The sequence below is a fragment of the Vicia villosa genome, linkage group LG7 (assembly GCF_029867415.1).
Source record: "Vicia villosa cultivar HV-30 ecotype Madison, WI linkage group LG7, Vvil1.0, whole genome shotgun sequence".
NCBI lineage: Eukaryota > Viridiplantae > Streptophyta > Magnoliopsida > Fabales > Fabaceae > Vicia > Vicia villosa.
In genome coordinates, this window is record NC_081186.1 from 83136100 (window position 1) to 83150949 (window position 14850).

Below are 14850 nucleotides of genomic sequence, written 5' to 3' on the forward strand. Positions count from 1 at the left end.
AGATTTCGAAGATTTAGTTTTTATTCCAACTCTCACATATAAACCAGTGAGGACACTGTTTATGTTAATGTGGGGGTAGGATTTAGAATTTACAGCTTTCTAATTTTAGGATTTCATGCTTTCTAGCTTAGTTTCATCAATTTTGTTTTCTAACTTAGAATTTTCAAATTTCCTACTAATATTGATTCATTTTTGGTAGTTTGATATATGACTCTGTTTGGTTTTGGAACATATCTGCTACTCTAGCAGAGAATTCACATCAATGCATTACTTAATTTAATTACTCTGTCCATGTTTATTTACTCTATTATTTACTCTACACAATGCCAAATTATGTTTAAGTATGTGAGCATGTGCCTACCTATTATTTCCTGAATGCATAATAACCTTCTGTTATGAAACTAATTAAATTTTGTTGTCAAAAATGAGTCTGATACGAGCCTCTGGAAGGAAGGAAATGTGTAGGGAGATCCAGAAGGAGAAAAACAACACTGAGTTGAAACACAAAGACTTATTCCTACACTCAGTATTATTAGAAGTTGTTAGAACAAAGATGCTCAATACTCTGAGGAAATTATCTACAAACCAAAGAAGCTTGTGGATCATTTTTAAAGAGGCTCAAGACATCAAAAAGAAGGAAATGTGCTTAATGAAACTTTCAAGGTCAAACACGTGTAGCTGACTCATGCTAGTTGGTCAACTTCAATTCATCAGCTCAAATCAAAGGAAGAAGACAAGGTAGGACAAGACTTTGAAGCAAGAACATACATAATTACTACATCAGAAGATGTTCTCCCTCAGTAAAGACTGGAAGAAATGTGTATCTTCAAGACGGTCAGATCTTTCTAAACCTTTCCATTATAATTCTGCTGATTAAAATATGTGAATCTATATAAAGCACTTTTTACATGTCTAGTGTTTGTTGCCGCTTACTCTACTATTTGTCTTATTCTCCATGCATGTGCTGTAACTCTGAGTTAGATTTAACTAATGCATTCATTTCGTATTTATTAGCTAAACAACCGTTTCTTGAATAAATCTAGGTCAAACTAAAAACTGACTATAACACTAAAAAGTATGTCAGTGTCTCTTATCTGCTCCTGCATGCTCACCAAAAATCATAAGAAAATACTAGTCTCTTAAGTGTGCATCAATATCCCATCATCTTGACTGACATTTCTTCATCATCTTCTACATATACTAAAACTAGATCTAAAACAACTCTCACCATAGCAATCTTCACACAACACCTAATATCCTTCCCATCTCTCTTCCAAATCCTCATCAAAAGTATGTCTTCCATAACCTACCGTGGAGATGTAAACTACCTAAGGATCATCTCTAAGAAGGACCCTAATCTTGCTTTTATTATGGATGATGCAAGGGAATTAATAAGAAGCTCTCAAACCCAGTACTGGGCAAACTATTTCACAATGCTTTGAGGTCCTATTTTTCCTGTGTTGGTAAAAGAATTCTGGAAATTTCCAGAATCAGTGATGACGGAAATACCATCCTCTCTGAAATCTTCAAACTTCCCATCTCTGTTACTGTCCCATCGATTGTCAAAGCCACAGGCTGTGTCTCATCTAGAGTCACCATTGAAGAGTTCCAATCTGACTTAAGTTTTGTAAAGTCCTTCAGAACCCTGTTTGATGACTCTGTTCCTTATGAACCAAACAATCCTGAACACCTCCTACCTTACCCTAAAATCTAGTTCAAATTCTCCCTAACAAATCTTCGTCCTAGGATGCAAGTAAGGAGTGTCGTAACCCATGATGATCGAGTGTTTGTGTTTCTTCTAACGCACCACTATAGGATCGATCTTCCTAAAACAATCTTCAACCATCTGAAGGACACCACCATTAGGATATCCAGAAATCAAACACACTTCCACATTCCACATGGGAGAGCACTGAACTAATCATGAATGATAATATCTGGATATTAGTTGGACAAGTAGGGCTTGAGCATGCTCTTACTTCGGAAAGGTGTGATCGGGTGAACAAGATTGAAGAACTCAGGGACTAATTTCTCTTACAGAGGAATTCTCTTTGAAGTTCTGATCAAGACACTCAGTGTACAAGTCATCTGAATAAACTGATGGAAGAAAAGTTAATTGTAAATCTGTCATGCCTAAGTCTGGAATGACAAGTAATCTAATGATCAAAGTTGTTTCTTATATCTTAAAATTTCCAGTTGAATGATGTTTTCTATATTGTTTTAATTTGTATAGAATGAATTAAACTCACTCACAAAAATGTAATGTTCATCTTCCTTATCATTAGTATAACAATGAGGAAATCCACGTTAAAATTCAAAAGTGTCCCCATAACTGATTGCTCATAATCAAGTTCCTAAGAACATGTTATTCTTATTCAAAATCCGTTCAGATTCTAACATTGAAAAGGACTCTCAAAAATCTTCTTTGGACTTCACTCACATTCGTTTGTCTAAACTAACACACAATCAAAAGCCATTAATTACCCTTCTTAGGTATCTTGTAGGATAATAATAATAATAATAATGTCTACATAAATTCATCATTAATTAGACTATCATGATAAAAATGTCCACGAGTAGTTAAAAAGCCACAAAATCTTTGAACATTCCTCCATACAGCTCTGTGTAATGATTAACACTCTACTCTAGGTTCATCTCTCTTGGAAATCATTATCTTAAATCACTTCATAAACTGTTACACTCCCTACGCATCTCTATAAACTTAGCCTCCAGTCTTCAATCTAAAACACTACTACTCCTACTCATCAAAATTTTATCTCTTCCTTTATCCTAGCAAAACTCTTGTTTCATGGCTCTCAAAACCTTCCTCGAAAATGAAGACATGCTTGAAATCATAAATAAGAAGCGCATCAATGAATCAAATGATGAATATTGTCTTCACATGTGTTTTGCATATCAAGACTGGAATGGATACAAGGAAATTCTGAATAAGCCCATCTATCCTAACCTTGGTAAGAATTTCTGGCTGCATGCTTCTGTCAGCTGTAAAATAGCCATCACTCAAGCTTCTATTGCTGAAGCAATTCAGTGTCCATCCGATCGAAGTCTCATGCCTTTAAAATATTTTGATCACCTTGCTAGAGAACAATTTTCTCAGCACTCCAAACTTCTAGTCGTAATGAGACGATTCTACAACAACCCTAAAAGTCTGAAGCCTATAAGTAGAGCATGGGTTGTGTTTTCAATGTCTAATCTTATGCCTCGAGGAATCTGCCTAAATACTCTATCCGTAGGGGATAAATATTTAGCTTACTGCCTTCGTCAGGATCATAGGTTAAACCTACCAGCTATCATCTTCACTCACCTGAAGGAAGCTATTAGGTTTTCCAAAACTTCTCAGGAAACTTGCTACATACCCTACGGGCGAGTCATTTCTGAACTAATTGAGAAAGTTGGAATTCTCACTCACCTTAGGCAAACCGTGCTAGCTAGGAGTAACATTATGTCTAGTTATAGGTGTGAAGAATTTGTATTTGATTATTTCCAGCTGTAATTTTCTTCAATTTAATATAAATTTCCGTTCTATTTATTAATGTGCATAATATGCTATCTGTTGAATCTTTTTTAACTGTTCACAACATTCTTGAATATGAAACAGAAGAAAAGAAGAAAAGTATGATTAAAACACCTGATTATGATAAAGATTAAATGACACCCATATACAAACTGCTTAAGACTGCTTATTTCAGGGGGAGCTATGTGACAAAATTAGGTTTATATGGTTATCTAACTCAAGGGGAGATTATACATTTGAGAGGGAGAAAATAGTTCTTAAAAGCTTTTTGATTATGACAAAAGGGGGGAGAAAGAATAGGTTTTGATGAATGAAATAAGTTGCTTGATTGAATATATAAAAGGGGATGAAATATACTTGCTTAATTATTATCACCTCATAAAATTGTTCCATCAAAATACATGGTTTTTGTCATCATAAAAAGGGGGAGATTGTTAGAACAAGATTGAGAATCTATGTTCAGAATCTAGTTTTGATGATAACAAGCATATATTTTGTTAGTAACAATTTTACTACTAATGCTTTCATTAAGTGTGCAGATATTATGCTATAAGCCTTATAGCACAACATCAAAAAGAAACTCAGACAAGCTTCATGGAATTAAACGGAAATATCAGATACATGAAGAACTCATTACAACAAGAAGATCACATGAGTAAATGATCAGAAGTTCTGTATAAAAAGCAAGAATTCAACAATCAATAACAGAAGATCATAAGTCAGCGTAGAAACAAAGGCTTGACATTACTAAGAATATTAAGCTTCCTCAGAAGTACAAGCAACATCAACATTCACGTCAACAGAAGTTTTGACTCTGTACTCAGAAGTTTTGAAGAACAGTATAAATTGCTCCAACTAAATCACATACAATTTATCACGTTACTCAATGTAAAGACAAAATTATGACATCTATAGTTGTCTACATTTTGACAAAAGGTAGGAAAACACGCTACCAAAAGAAATTGTCTTGAAAGAAGAAAAACAAGGAGAACACGCTACCAAAAGATAAGATCCGCCTTGGAAATAGGTGTGTCATCATTCAGCCTGTAACAAGCATTAAATGCTATGTTCAAATATGGTTCAACGGAAATATTCCAACGGTAATAACAGACTTCTATAAAAGAACAAAACTATGATAGAAGGATATGAGATTAGAGGGAGACAGCGTGAGCAAGAAAATAAGCATAAGATTAATTAAGTTGCTCCAACAGAGGCAACACACACAAATTGTGTGATAAAACTATTATGTTGAAATACATATCATAAGCCTATGAAAAGAGAATCAAAAAGAGTGAAAAATAAAATCATGCATGTCTTGCAGTATGCTCCAATGGAGTTATAAGAAATCCACGAATACTTGATTGATCCATACATTTCTCATGTTGAATGACAAAGAAACTGAATACAATGAGTTGCTGCTCGACAGTGTTTCATGTTTACTTATGATCATCAATGTGTCATCAGTTGTAACGAGCTTCATGATCAGTATTGAAGAAGAAGAAGATGAAGATCAATGAACAAGAGGCAATTCATACAAGAGCTGCTGCTCTTAATCAGCTTTCAAAAGAAGAAGAAGATCTCATCCAGAAGTTGAAGAAAAGAAGACTACAAGAATAGTTTTTATATATTGTAATTATTTGTAAAACACATAGAGTTGTTGCTCATATTGTGTTATATCTTAGGAAACTTCTGATAGATTGTTTAGGCACCAGAAGTGACTTCTAGTCAGTGTGTCGTTAACATATATACTTAGAATAGGAGAAAATATGCTTGACTAAGAAGCACACTTGTAATCTCCAAGAGAACAATTCTGATAGAATTGGTGTTCCTTAGGTATCCTCTGATATGGATACTTGAGAAGTCCTTCAGATATGGTTAGACTCTTGGAGGGTTCTAGGTCAATAAATGTTATATCTCGTAGAGATCACTGAACGATTCATTGTCTAGGGTTAGTCACGAGCAATTGGCTTGTGCAGGGTTAGTCACGAGCAGTTGGCTTGTGCAGGAGTTACTAGGTTGATGAACGTTATATCTTGCTGAGATCACTGAACGGTTCATCATCTATGGTTAGTCACTCGCGGGTAGCTTGTGCAGGAAGTCACTCACGACAGTTGATCGTGCAGTTGTAATCAGTTTGGTTATAGTGGATTAAGTCATTGATTGAGAGAGGTAAAATCACCTGAGGAGAGTGGACTGGAGGTAGCCTTTTTGAGAAGGTGAACCAGGATAAAAATGAATGTGTCTTTCACTTTTTACATCCTTCAATCAACTCAGAACATTCACGCAGAATATCTTCAGAATTATACTGAGCAAAGTCAAAAGTTCTGATGATATAAAGAAGTTAAAATGAATATGTATCTCATTGGTTACGTCGTGTTATCTTTAACATGCTTCCACAATATTTACCAAGCATATCCAGAAAATGAGATAATAAGAGGAAAGAAAAGAGTTATAGAAAGGGAAATAAAATTTTAAAGAACACAATTCAAGCTCCCCTTTCTTGTGTTTTTCTCAACCTTTAGCGACAACACGAGTTTCCTACTAGTTATCTTATTAAAGATTAATTAATTTATTAATGAAATAATGGAGAAAAATCATTTTCAAAAGATATACGATCGATCAAATAAGCATGCAATTGAAAATTATGCCTCGATCTAGGTGTGTAGAGGCGTATAGGAAATTATAATATATTAAAAATTATTCGAAAATTATTTTTTTTAAGAAAAAAAATTTTCAAATTTCTATTTCTGGAAAAAAAATAATTTTTTTTACAAGTTTTACTTTTTAATTTTAGGAAACTTTTTATTTCTGGAAATTTTTTTGTTTCAAAATTATTATTCGGAAATTATAATATATTAAAAATAATTTCAAAAATATATATAAAAAGAAATAGAAGGAATATATATAAAAAGAAAACGGTACACAAAAAGAGGGGGAAAACTATACCAAAACTCTCTCAACCCGATGTAAATCTAAAAAAAGGCATACTGAGCCTATTCTTTACAAAATCTTTCCTTATAAAAAAAGGAATAGAAGTAAAATGAGTAGAATCAGTCACTGATAAACCAAAATTAGTAAGGGCATCTGCACAACTATTCCCTTCTCTAAATATATGAGACACTACAAAATTCCAATGAGAAACTAAGTGAATACAATTAATCCACCTATTTCTAATGATCCAAGGAACACTAAACGGAGGGTTAAATGCTTTAACCACTGCCATTGAATCTGTTTCCAACCAAACTTTGCGCCAATTCTTCTCATGAGCGAACTCAATTGCTTGCATAGCACCCGAGAGTTCGGCGATAAGAGAATTAGAAGTACCTAAAAAAGACGCAAAAGCGCCAACAAAACAACCATCCCAATCTCTTGCTAAACCCCCACAAGCTGACGATATAGGAGTAGCAGCACCGTCACAATTTATCTTAAACCATCCCATCGGAGGGGGCTGCCATAGCACCTCTCAAATCTTAGGAGCTATCGGAGGCCTGATACAAATCTGAAATTTCTTGAGAATCACAAAATCCTCCATACCAATATGCGAGCCTATACTCACCGCATTCCTAGTAGAAGAAACAGTAGCCAAAAAGGAAGCAATCGAAGATGAAAAGGAAATAAAAGTATTATGAAATCTAACCATATTCTGAGCTTTCCAAATCGAGTTGATAAGACTAACAACCGCCACTTTGTTAACAATATTGCACTGAACCGCACCATCTATACCCATTAATCTCCAAATGTCTAACCAGACACAAGAGAAAATGACAGGTTCAACATATTTTCCAACCATCTCCATAACTTCATCGCATACCAACACTAAAAAACAAGTGAGTCTTAGTTTCCTCTTCCGAATTGCAAAGCGCACAAATAGAGGGGAAAGAGAAGCTCCTTCTCTTCCATTGATCATCTGTGGGTAACTTATGGTGAAGAAGTCTCCACACCATAAAAGATTTTGCCGGGGGAATCGAGCTACTCCAGATCATCTTCCACCAATCCATACAAATACCCTTGCTACGCTTAAAGTCATACGCCAACTTTAAAGATAAGTCACTGTTGACCGAATACTTCCAACATCTCTTGTCCGGACGAATGTCAAAGGGAATGTGACAATTATTAATATGCACTTGCATTGACAGGGGAATTGCCGTTGAAGCCTTAGAAAAGTTCCACAGACCATTTTCAATGATACTACTTACCGGATTATCTACAATCAGCGTCGGAGCCTCGTTATCGTAGCAAAAGGGAGGACCACACCAATTATCGTACAATAAACTAATGGAATGACCATTACCAATACACCAAGTGAAGTTCTCAATGACGGTTTTTATCTCGTGCTTAGCGCTAGCCCAAATGAAAGAGAAAACATGATGCTTGATAAATTTGTTATTCCTAATTACTCTGGTCCTGAGAAGAACATCCCAACAGAAGGAAGAATTGATAATATCCCAAACAAGCTTTAAGTTAAAAGCTCTATTTAGCTTAAATAATTTGTTTGTCTTTAGCTACTTGTTTCAAAAATACAAGAGAATCGTTTAGAAGAAAAAAAATTAAAAATATAAAATAATATTTATTCAATGTTAAAATATAATTAATCTCATAATTATTATTCTCTACTTTTTAACAGTGTTATTTACTTCATATTTTAAGCTAACAAGCAAATGCTAATATTACTACATTAAACCTACTTTATATTGTAAAGGTATCCAAAACTAAATGATTTTTCTTTTAAAAAAATAATTATTTAATTTCTACAACAAATCTGACATATACTATCTGATTATAAATACAAAAAGACACACATTAATTTCCTCACAATATTTTTTCTATAAAATAATAGTTTTATTTTTTCAAATTTTGAATAACATTAATGATTTTATTTCAAATTCATTAAAGAAAATAATTACTACCCATTTTGAACCCAAACAATTCAATAAATCCCATCCTTGTCCTCTCTGGTCCTCTTCATTTCTCTTCTGCATGGATGCTTCTGTGCTAACCGACGTTGTCGTTGAAGGCGAGAATCCTATTCTCCAGCCATTTGTGTTTCCGCCTTACGATGTTGTTGAAGCCAAACACGTGCGACCTGCCATTCGTACCCTTCTTAATAAACTGGTAACAAACTATTATCTTTTGTTTTTGTTTGGAATTTTTTTATAGGGTTTTGAATGATTGTGTTTTTGGGGTTTGATTTGTAGGAACGTGATTTAGAGGAACTTGAAAGGACTGTGGAACCTTCATGGCCTAAATTGGTAGAACCATTCGAGAAAATTGTGGACCGGTTGGATGTTGTTTGGGGTATGATCAGTCATCTTAAAGCTGTTAAGGATAATGCTGATCTCCGTTCAGCCATTGACGATGTTCAGGTCATTTTTCTTTTAGATTCTGTTGACTATAACCTTCTTTGTGATTGCTGTAATTTTTATTGTGCTGACAATGATAAATTCATATTTGCAGGAAGAAAAAGTTAAGTTTCAGGTTAGACTGGGCCAAAGCAAGCCTATTTATAACGCATTCAAAGCTATTAAAGAGTCTCCTGATTGGAAGATACTTAGTGATTCTCGCAAGAGAATTGTTGAAAGTAAGTTGCCAAATGTCTTGTTGGTTATGCTATTGCATTGGCATGCTAATTTTCTGATTTATCAAGTAACTGTGACTTTACTCATAAAACTCGTGCCAATTGCCAAATAACAGGCTGTTGTTCCATTTGCTTTCTACGGGATTTAAGACAAACTTGTTATTGTAACCCTTCAATTTACATTGTTTGTAACATTTGTATTTATGCCTATGCAGACCAAATAAAGGAGGCAGTTCTTAGTGGTGTTTCTCTTGAAGATGATAAAAGACAACGGTTTAGCGAAATTGAACAAGTGTGCTATTTTAACTACTACAAACGAATGTAAATTGTGGTTATTAATATAGTCCATGCTATTTTAACTAACAACAAATGTAAACTGTGGTTATTAATATAGTCCATGCTAATTGATTCCCAGTTTACCACCATTTACAGTGATTATGTACTAGGCTTTGGGTAACTGGGCATATCCTATTTTCGGACTATGGTGGAAATTGAGATCACGAGTTTGTAATTCTAAGTAGGACAGGCAACATGAATTGGTTCATTAACAAACCAAATGTAGTGATGAGATTTGATGTAATGAATCTACATATACACATGTGCTAAAATTCCAAATGCAAAGTGATTGTACACCATAACTAAATGAAATTCAAGTGATGATGTTTTCTTTTAGTTGTATTTATTTTTAATATTTTTGTCACGGTTTCATCTGTAGGATCTGGAAAGATTAACAGAAAAATTTCGGGAGAACATTCTAGATGCAACCAAACAGTTTGAAAAGCTCATTAAAGATAAGAAAGAGATTGAAGGATTACCTGCTACTGCTCTTGGGTTGGCTGCACAAACTGCAGCATCCAAGGTAAAATATGTTGACATGTTATTATTCTCAAGTTATGACAATCAGGCTATCTTTTTGAGTTTTGATTACTTGATGAAAAAAATGCAGGGGCATGAAAATGCCACCGCTGAGAACGGGCCATGGGTAATTACATTGGATAATCCAAGTTATTTTGCTGTAATGCTACATGCTCGCAATAGTTCTTTGCGCGAGGAACTCTACCGTGCGAATATAACACAAGCATCTAGTGGAGATTTTGATAATACTGGACTAATTGAGCAAATTTTAAAGCTTAGGTTGGAAAAGGCCAAGCTTCTCAACTACAATAACTTTGCTGAGGTATGACTCTTTCATTATTAAGAACATAATTCTATGTAGGTTGTTGATGTGTTATCTTTCAGCTTAGCATGGCAACCAAAATGGCAACTGTTGATAAAGCAGAAGAACTTATAGAAAAGCTTCGTAGAGCCTCCTGGGATGCTGCAGTACAAGGTAGTGTATATGTTGTGTCTATGGTGTAGCATTTGCATTATGATTTAAATTGTATGCAGTTTTTTCAGTTACTTACATATATGGGGAGAGTGCATTGTGTATACAATGAGTTAGCTCAATATTGTCATTGACTAATCCAATACAGCAAACAAATAAATTTGTTTTTGACTTTTGTGGGATTCCAAACTTTCAACAGCTAATAAATATGACATATATCTTACATGTGATTCTGCATTCATTTATTTATTTATTTTTGTATGTACAATGTCCATCTTCCTCTAATGAGGCAATAATTTAGATGATCTATTTTTTCCTTGCAGAACTGGAAGACCTTAAGAAATTCACAAAAGACCAGGGTGCATTGGAAGCTGATGATTTGACACATTGGGACAATTGGTTTTGGAGTGAGAGGCTTCGTGAATCAAAATATGACATTAACGAGGTTACTCACTCACTCTGTCATCATTTTGAAATGATACTTTAAGAACATACGATTTTAGTTTGGATCCTGTTAGAAGGATTTGTACCTTGTAATGTAATTGCATATCAGTGTTATCAATGGTAAATATCAGCCGATATACATGGCTGTTTTTGGGCTATCCGCAATGGTAAATATTGGCCGATATTGTGGGTTTCTCCACCATAATCCATTATAACTGCGCCGCAAAGCTATCGGTATGACGGGATTTTGGCTCTCCACCATGGACCGCCATCCACCATCGACAACACTGTTGCATATCACGAAGGATCTAATTCTTTTATTTCCATTAATTTGTTTCCTCCTACGTATGATTTTTTTGTCAATGAACAATCGATTTCTCTCTAAAACTATTTAAATAATGATATAATCATCATAATTAAAGGGAAGCTCCTTAATACTGCTCATTGTACTTTTGACATTCTATCAGGTATTCTTTTTTTTTAGTCAACCACATATGAAAGTTCATTCCTACCAGTCCCACCCGATAGTCCATTGGCTACTTTACTAAGCATTACAAGATTTTATTACTTGCAGTTTTTCCTTTGTTATTGAAACTTTTGATCTGCCTAGGAAAGCTCATACATAATACATCTGCTACTCTTGTCTCATAGGACGAACTGCGTCCGTTTTTCTCATTGCCAAATGTTATGAATGGCCTCTTTGACCTTGCAAAAACACTTTTTGGCATTGAAGTTGAGCCAGCTGATGGTCTAGCTCCGGTAATCAAATTCCCTTTTGCTTAGCTGTGGTGCTTGTATTGGATAGCATCTATAATAAACTTTGTGACTCATGTTTATTGTTATTTAGGTTTGGGATAAAGATGTTAAGTTCTTTCGTGTTAAAGATTCTTCAGGTAGTCCAATTGCGTATTTTTATTTTGATCCCTATAGTCGTCCTTTTGAAAAAAGTCAAGGCGCATGGATGGATCGGGTTGTTTCTCGTAGTCGTGTACTGTCACCAGATGGTACCTCATCAAGGTTGCCTGTTGCTCAATTGGTGTGCAATCAAACACCTCCAGTAGGAAGCAAGCCAAGTTTAATGACATTCTCTGAGGTAACCCATATTTTACTTTAAGAAATGATCATTTGTGTAATAATGAATAGTTTCCCAAGCTATATTAATGGGAGCACTAATTGCTTGTAGCAGTGTCTGGTCTTAACATGATTAGATATTTGAATATAATAGTTAATATAATTGAACACTAATGTCGAATGTAGCATACAAAGTTATACTTGCAAACTTTGAGATTCACTTGACTTACTACCTGGTGTTAAACTACTCTTTCATGCTTGATGTGTAGATTGAGACTGAGTTGTAGTTACTAAATTGTTTCCTTATTAATCATTAAAAAACCAAACTAGTTCACAAACTACTGTTTTTTGTTGTCTCCTTTTTCGCAGGTTGAGACTGTATTCCATGAATTCGGTCACGTACTTCAACATATACTTACTAAGGAAGATGAGGGTCTAGTTTCTGGTAATAGGGGAATAGAGTTGGATGCTATTGAATTACCTTCTCAGTTTATGGAAAACTGGTGTTACCATAAGTCAGTACTCCCTCCGTCCTCTTTGAAATTTTCACACTTTTTATGATAATGATTAATAATAATTGTATTGATTTCAATGGTAAAACAAATGTCATTTACTAAAATAGTCTTATTAATAATAGGTAATGGAGTAGATACATGAATTAAAATACAATAAATAAGAGTAAGTGTCTGGAAAGAAATATAATAAATACTACATCGGTATTTTTAAATGGACAAATAGTTTGAAAAAGAAAAAAATAGGAAAGATGACACTTATTATGAGACGGAGGGAGTAATAAATAAATCCATATAAACTAGTCTGACACATATGTTACTTTGATCCTTTATTTTTGTTGTAAAGTAACATTATATGTTTTAACCTGAATATGAAGTATGTTTTATATTTGTCTTTTTTTATTTATTTAGAGAGACTTTAATGGGCATTGCTAAACATTTTGAAACTGGGGAGGCTCTTTCAGAAGAAGTATATTTGAAGATTGTTGCTGCTAGAACTTTTTGTGTTGCTTCTCAAAGTCTTCAACAGGTTAGTGTATTGATCAACTACATGTTTTATATCTTTTCATTTGAATTGAAATTCATATTTTAATAGGCAGTCAAAGTGGAAATGAACAGAGGAAACAACTCTTCCTTCTACTCGTGAGAACTAAACTCACTAACTTCAAAGAGAATCTACTCTTTGCACTTTACTAACAGAATATCCAAGCATGACCTCATAGAGGCTCGCGCATTCCCCGCCGTCACTGCTCAGCTACCCTTCTCTCACTTTTTAGTATTTCTAGCATACACCCTCCACACTCTAGGTGCACCATGTGAGTGACTAGAAACGCCACCTCTGCAATTCCCCTCTCCTACTCTATGATATTTACTCTTTGCTCATAGACGTATGTCTTTGACTTGTTTGCAATAGCATCTTGTGGTTTTATGTGCATTCAATATGTACTTTGTTTCAAGTTCTTGACCTTATTATGTATTCTAAACTATTCTTTTTCTTTGTGGATTTGAAGGAATCTAAGCATTCTACATCAGTATTGCTACTTTTGGGTTTTCCCATCCCGTTCTTTCTTTTCTATTCCAAAATAGTTCTTAGGTTCTTTTTCTTCCTGTATAAATTGTATTTGGTTCTTTTTTTAGACCTCTAAATTATTTTTCCACCCTTTCTTTTGTTGTGTATTTCTGAAGGACGGAACAAACTTATTTAAGATGTTATAGACTCTTTTCAATATTCTATCAAGTGTTTCTAGTTTTTAATGTTGATTCTAGCCTTTCTTTCTTGTGTTGTGTTACGTATGTGTTAAATAAATGACTTACATTGTAATATATATTCCTTGCAGTTAAATATTGCAACTGTAGATCTGGAAGTCCATACAAAATATGTTCCTGGAGGACCAGAGTCCATCCATGATTTTTACCATAGAATATCCAAGAAAAATCTAGTGACTCCTCGATTGCCAGAGGATAGGTTCCTTTGCAAGGATTTTCATATGTTTGGAGGTTTGCTATGCCTCTTATACCTCTTTGATACTCCATGGGTTCCTTTATATATGTCTTTTAAGGTTATTTTGCATTTGTCAGGTGGATATGCAGCTGGATTCTACAGCTACAAGGTGATAATTATAGACATTTTGCTTGGTATAATTGAAGATATCATCTCATAATAGCTATGACGCTTATTTTATTTTGTTTCTCATGGAAAATTTGTCTGTTATGCAGTGGGCTGAAGTGTTGTCTGCAGATGCTTTCTCTGCGTTTGAGGATGCAGGATTGGATGATAAAAAGGTATATTACTTAGATTAAGAAAAACTGTCAATAAGGATTTGCTTTTCTATTTAGGCCTCTAAATTCATCATATCTATCTATTTTTGTTATTTATAATTGAAAGGCTTATCTTGTTTTGAGACCCTATTATATTTATTTTTTAGAGTAATAATTATTATATACTTGCACTTACTCAGGCTGTTATAGAAATGGGTCGCAAATTCCGGGAGACTGTTCTTGCTCTTGGAGGTGGCAAACCAGCACTGGAGGTGAGAATTCAGATACACATTACATTACAAAACCTCTTCATTTGTTTGTTAATGCGAGATAGTCCGAAAAACATCACAAATGAATAATCTATCGCAGGTTTATATGGAGTAACTAGTAATGTTACCACGTTAATGTGTGTTGAACATGTATGCAGGTGTTTGTGCAATTCCGTGGGAGAGAACCAACACCAGATGCTTTGCTCAGACACAATGGCATTGTTGCAACTCATTGATACAATTAACCACACTTTTCTTTTGAAAAAAATAATGCACTATAAATTATGATAATAGTATTATAATTGTGGTTGTTAATGTTTTAGAAATTGTTACATTTTAATTTTCATGTTATTTTACAA

General features: G+C 34.2%; 1 protein-coding gene across 1 annotated transcript; it reads left to right on the forward strand.

The window, feature by feature from the left end:
- The first annotated feature begins 7815 nt into the window (after positions 1 to 7815).
- On the forward strand, positions 7816 to 14850 carry LOC131619512 (probable cytosolic oligopeptidase A). Its single transcript, XM_058890600.1, has 18 exons — positions 7816 to 7936; positions 8373 to 8647; positions 8731 to 8898; positions 8990 to 9113; positions 9326 to 9402; positions 9826 to 9969; positions 10057 to 10287; positions 10350 to 10440; positions 10761 to 10882; positions 11533 to 11640; positions 11729 to 11974; positions 12322 to 12467; positions 12876 to 12993; positions 13802 to 13961; positions 14043 to 14074; positions 14181 to 14246; positions 14423 to 14494; positions 14650 to 14850. Exons 1-18 carry the CDS (start codon positions 7816 to 7818, stop codon positions 14725 to 14727), a joined length of 2379 nt encoding a protein of 792 aa, XP_058746583.1. The 3' UTR covers positions 14728 to 14850.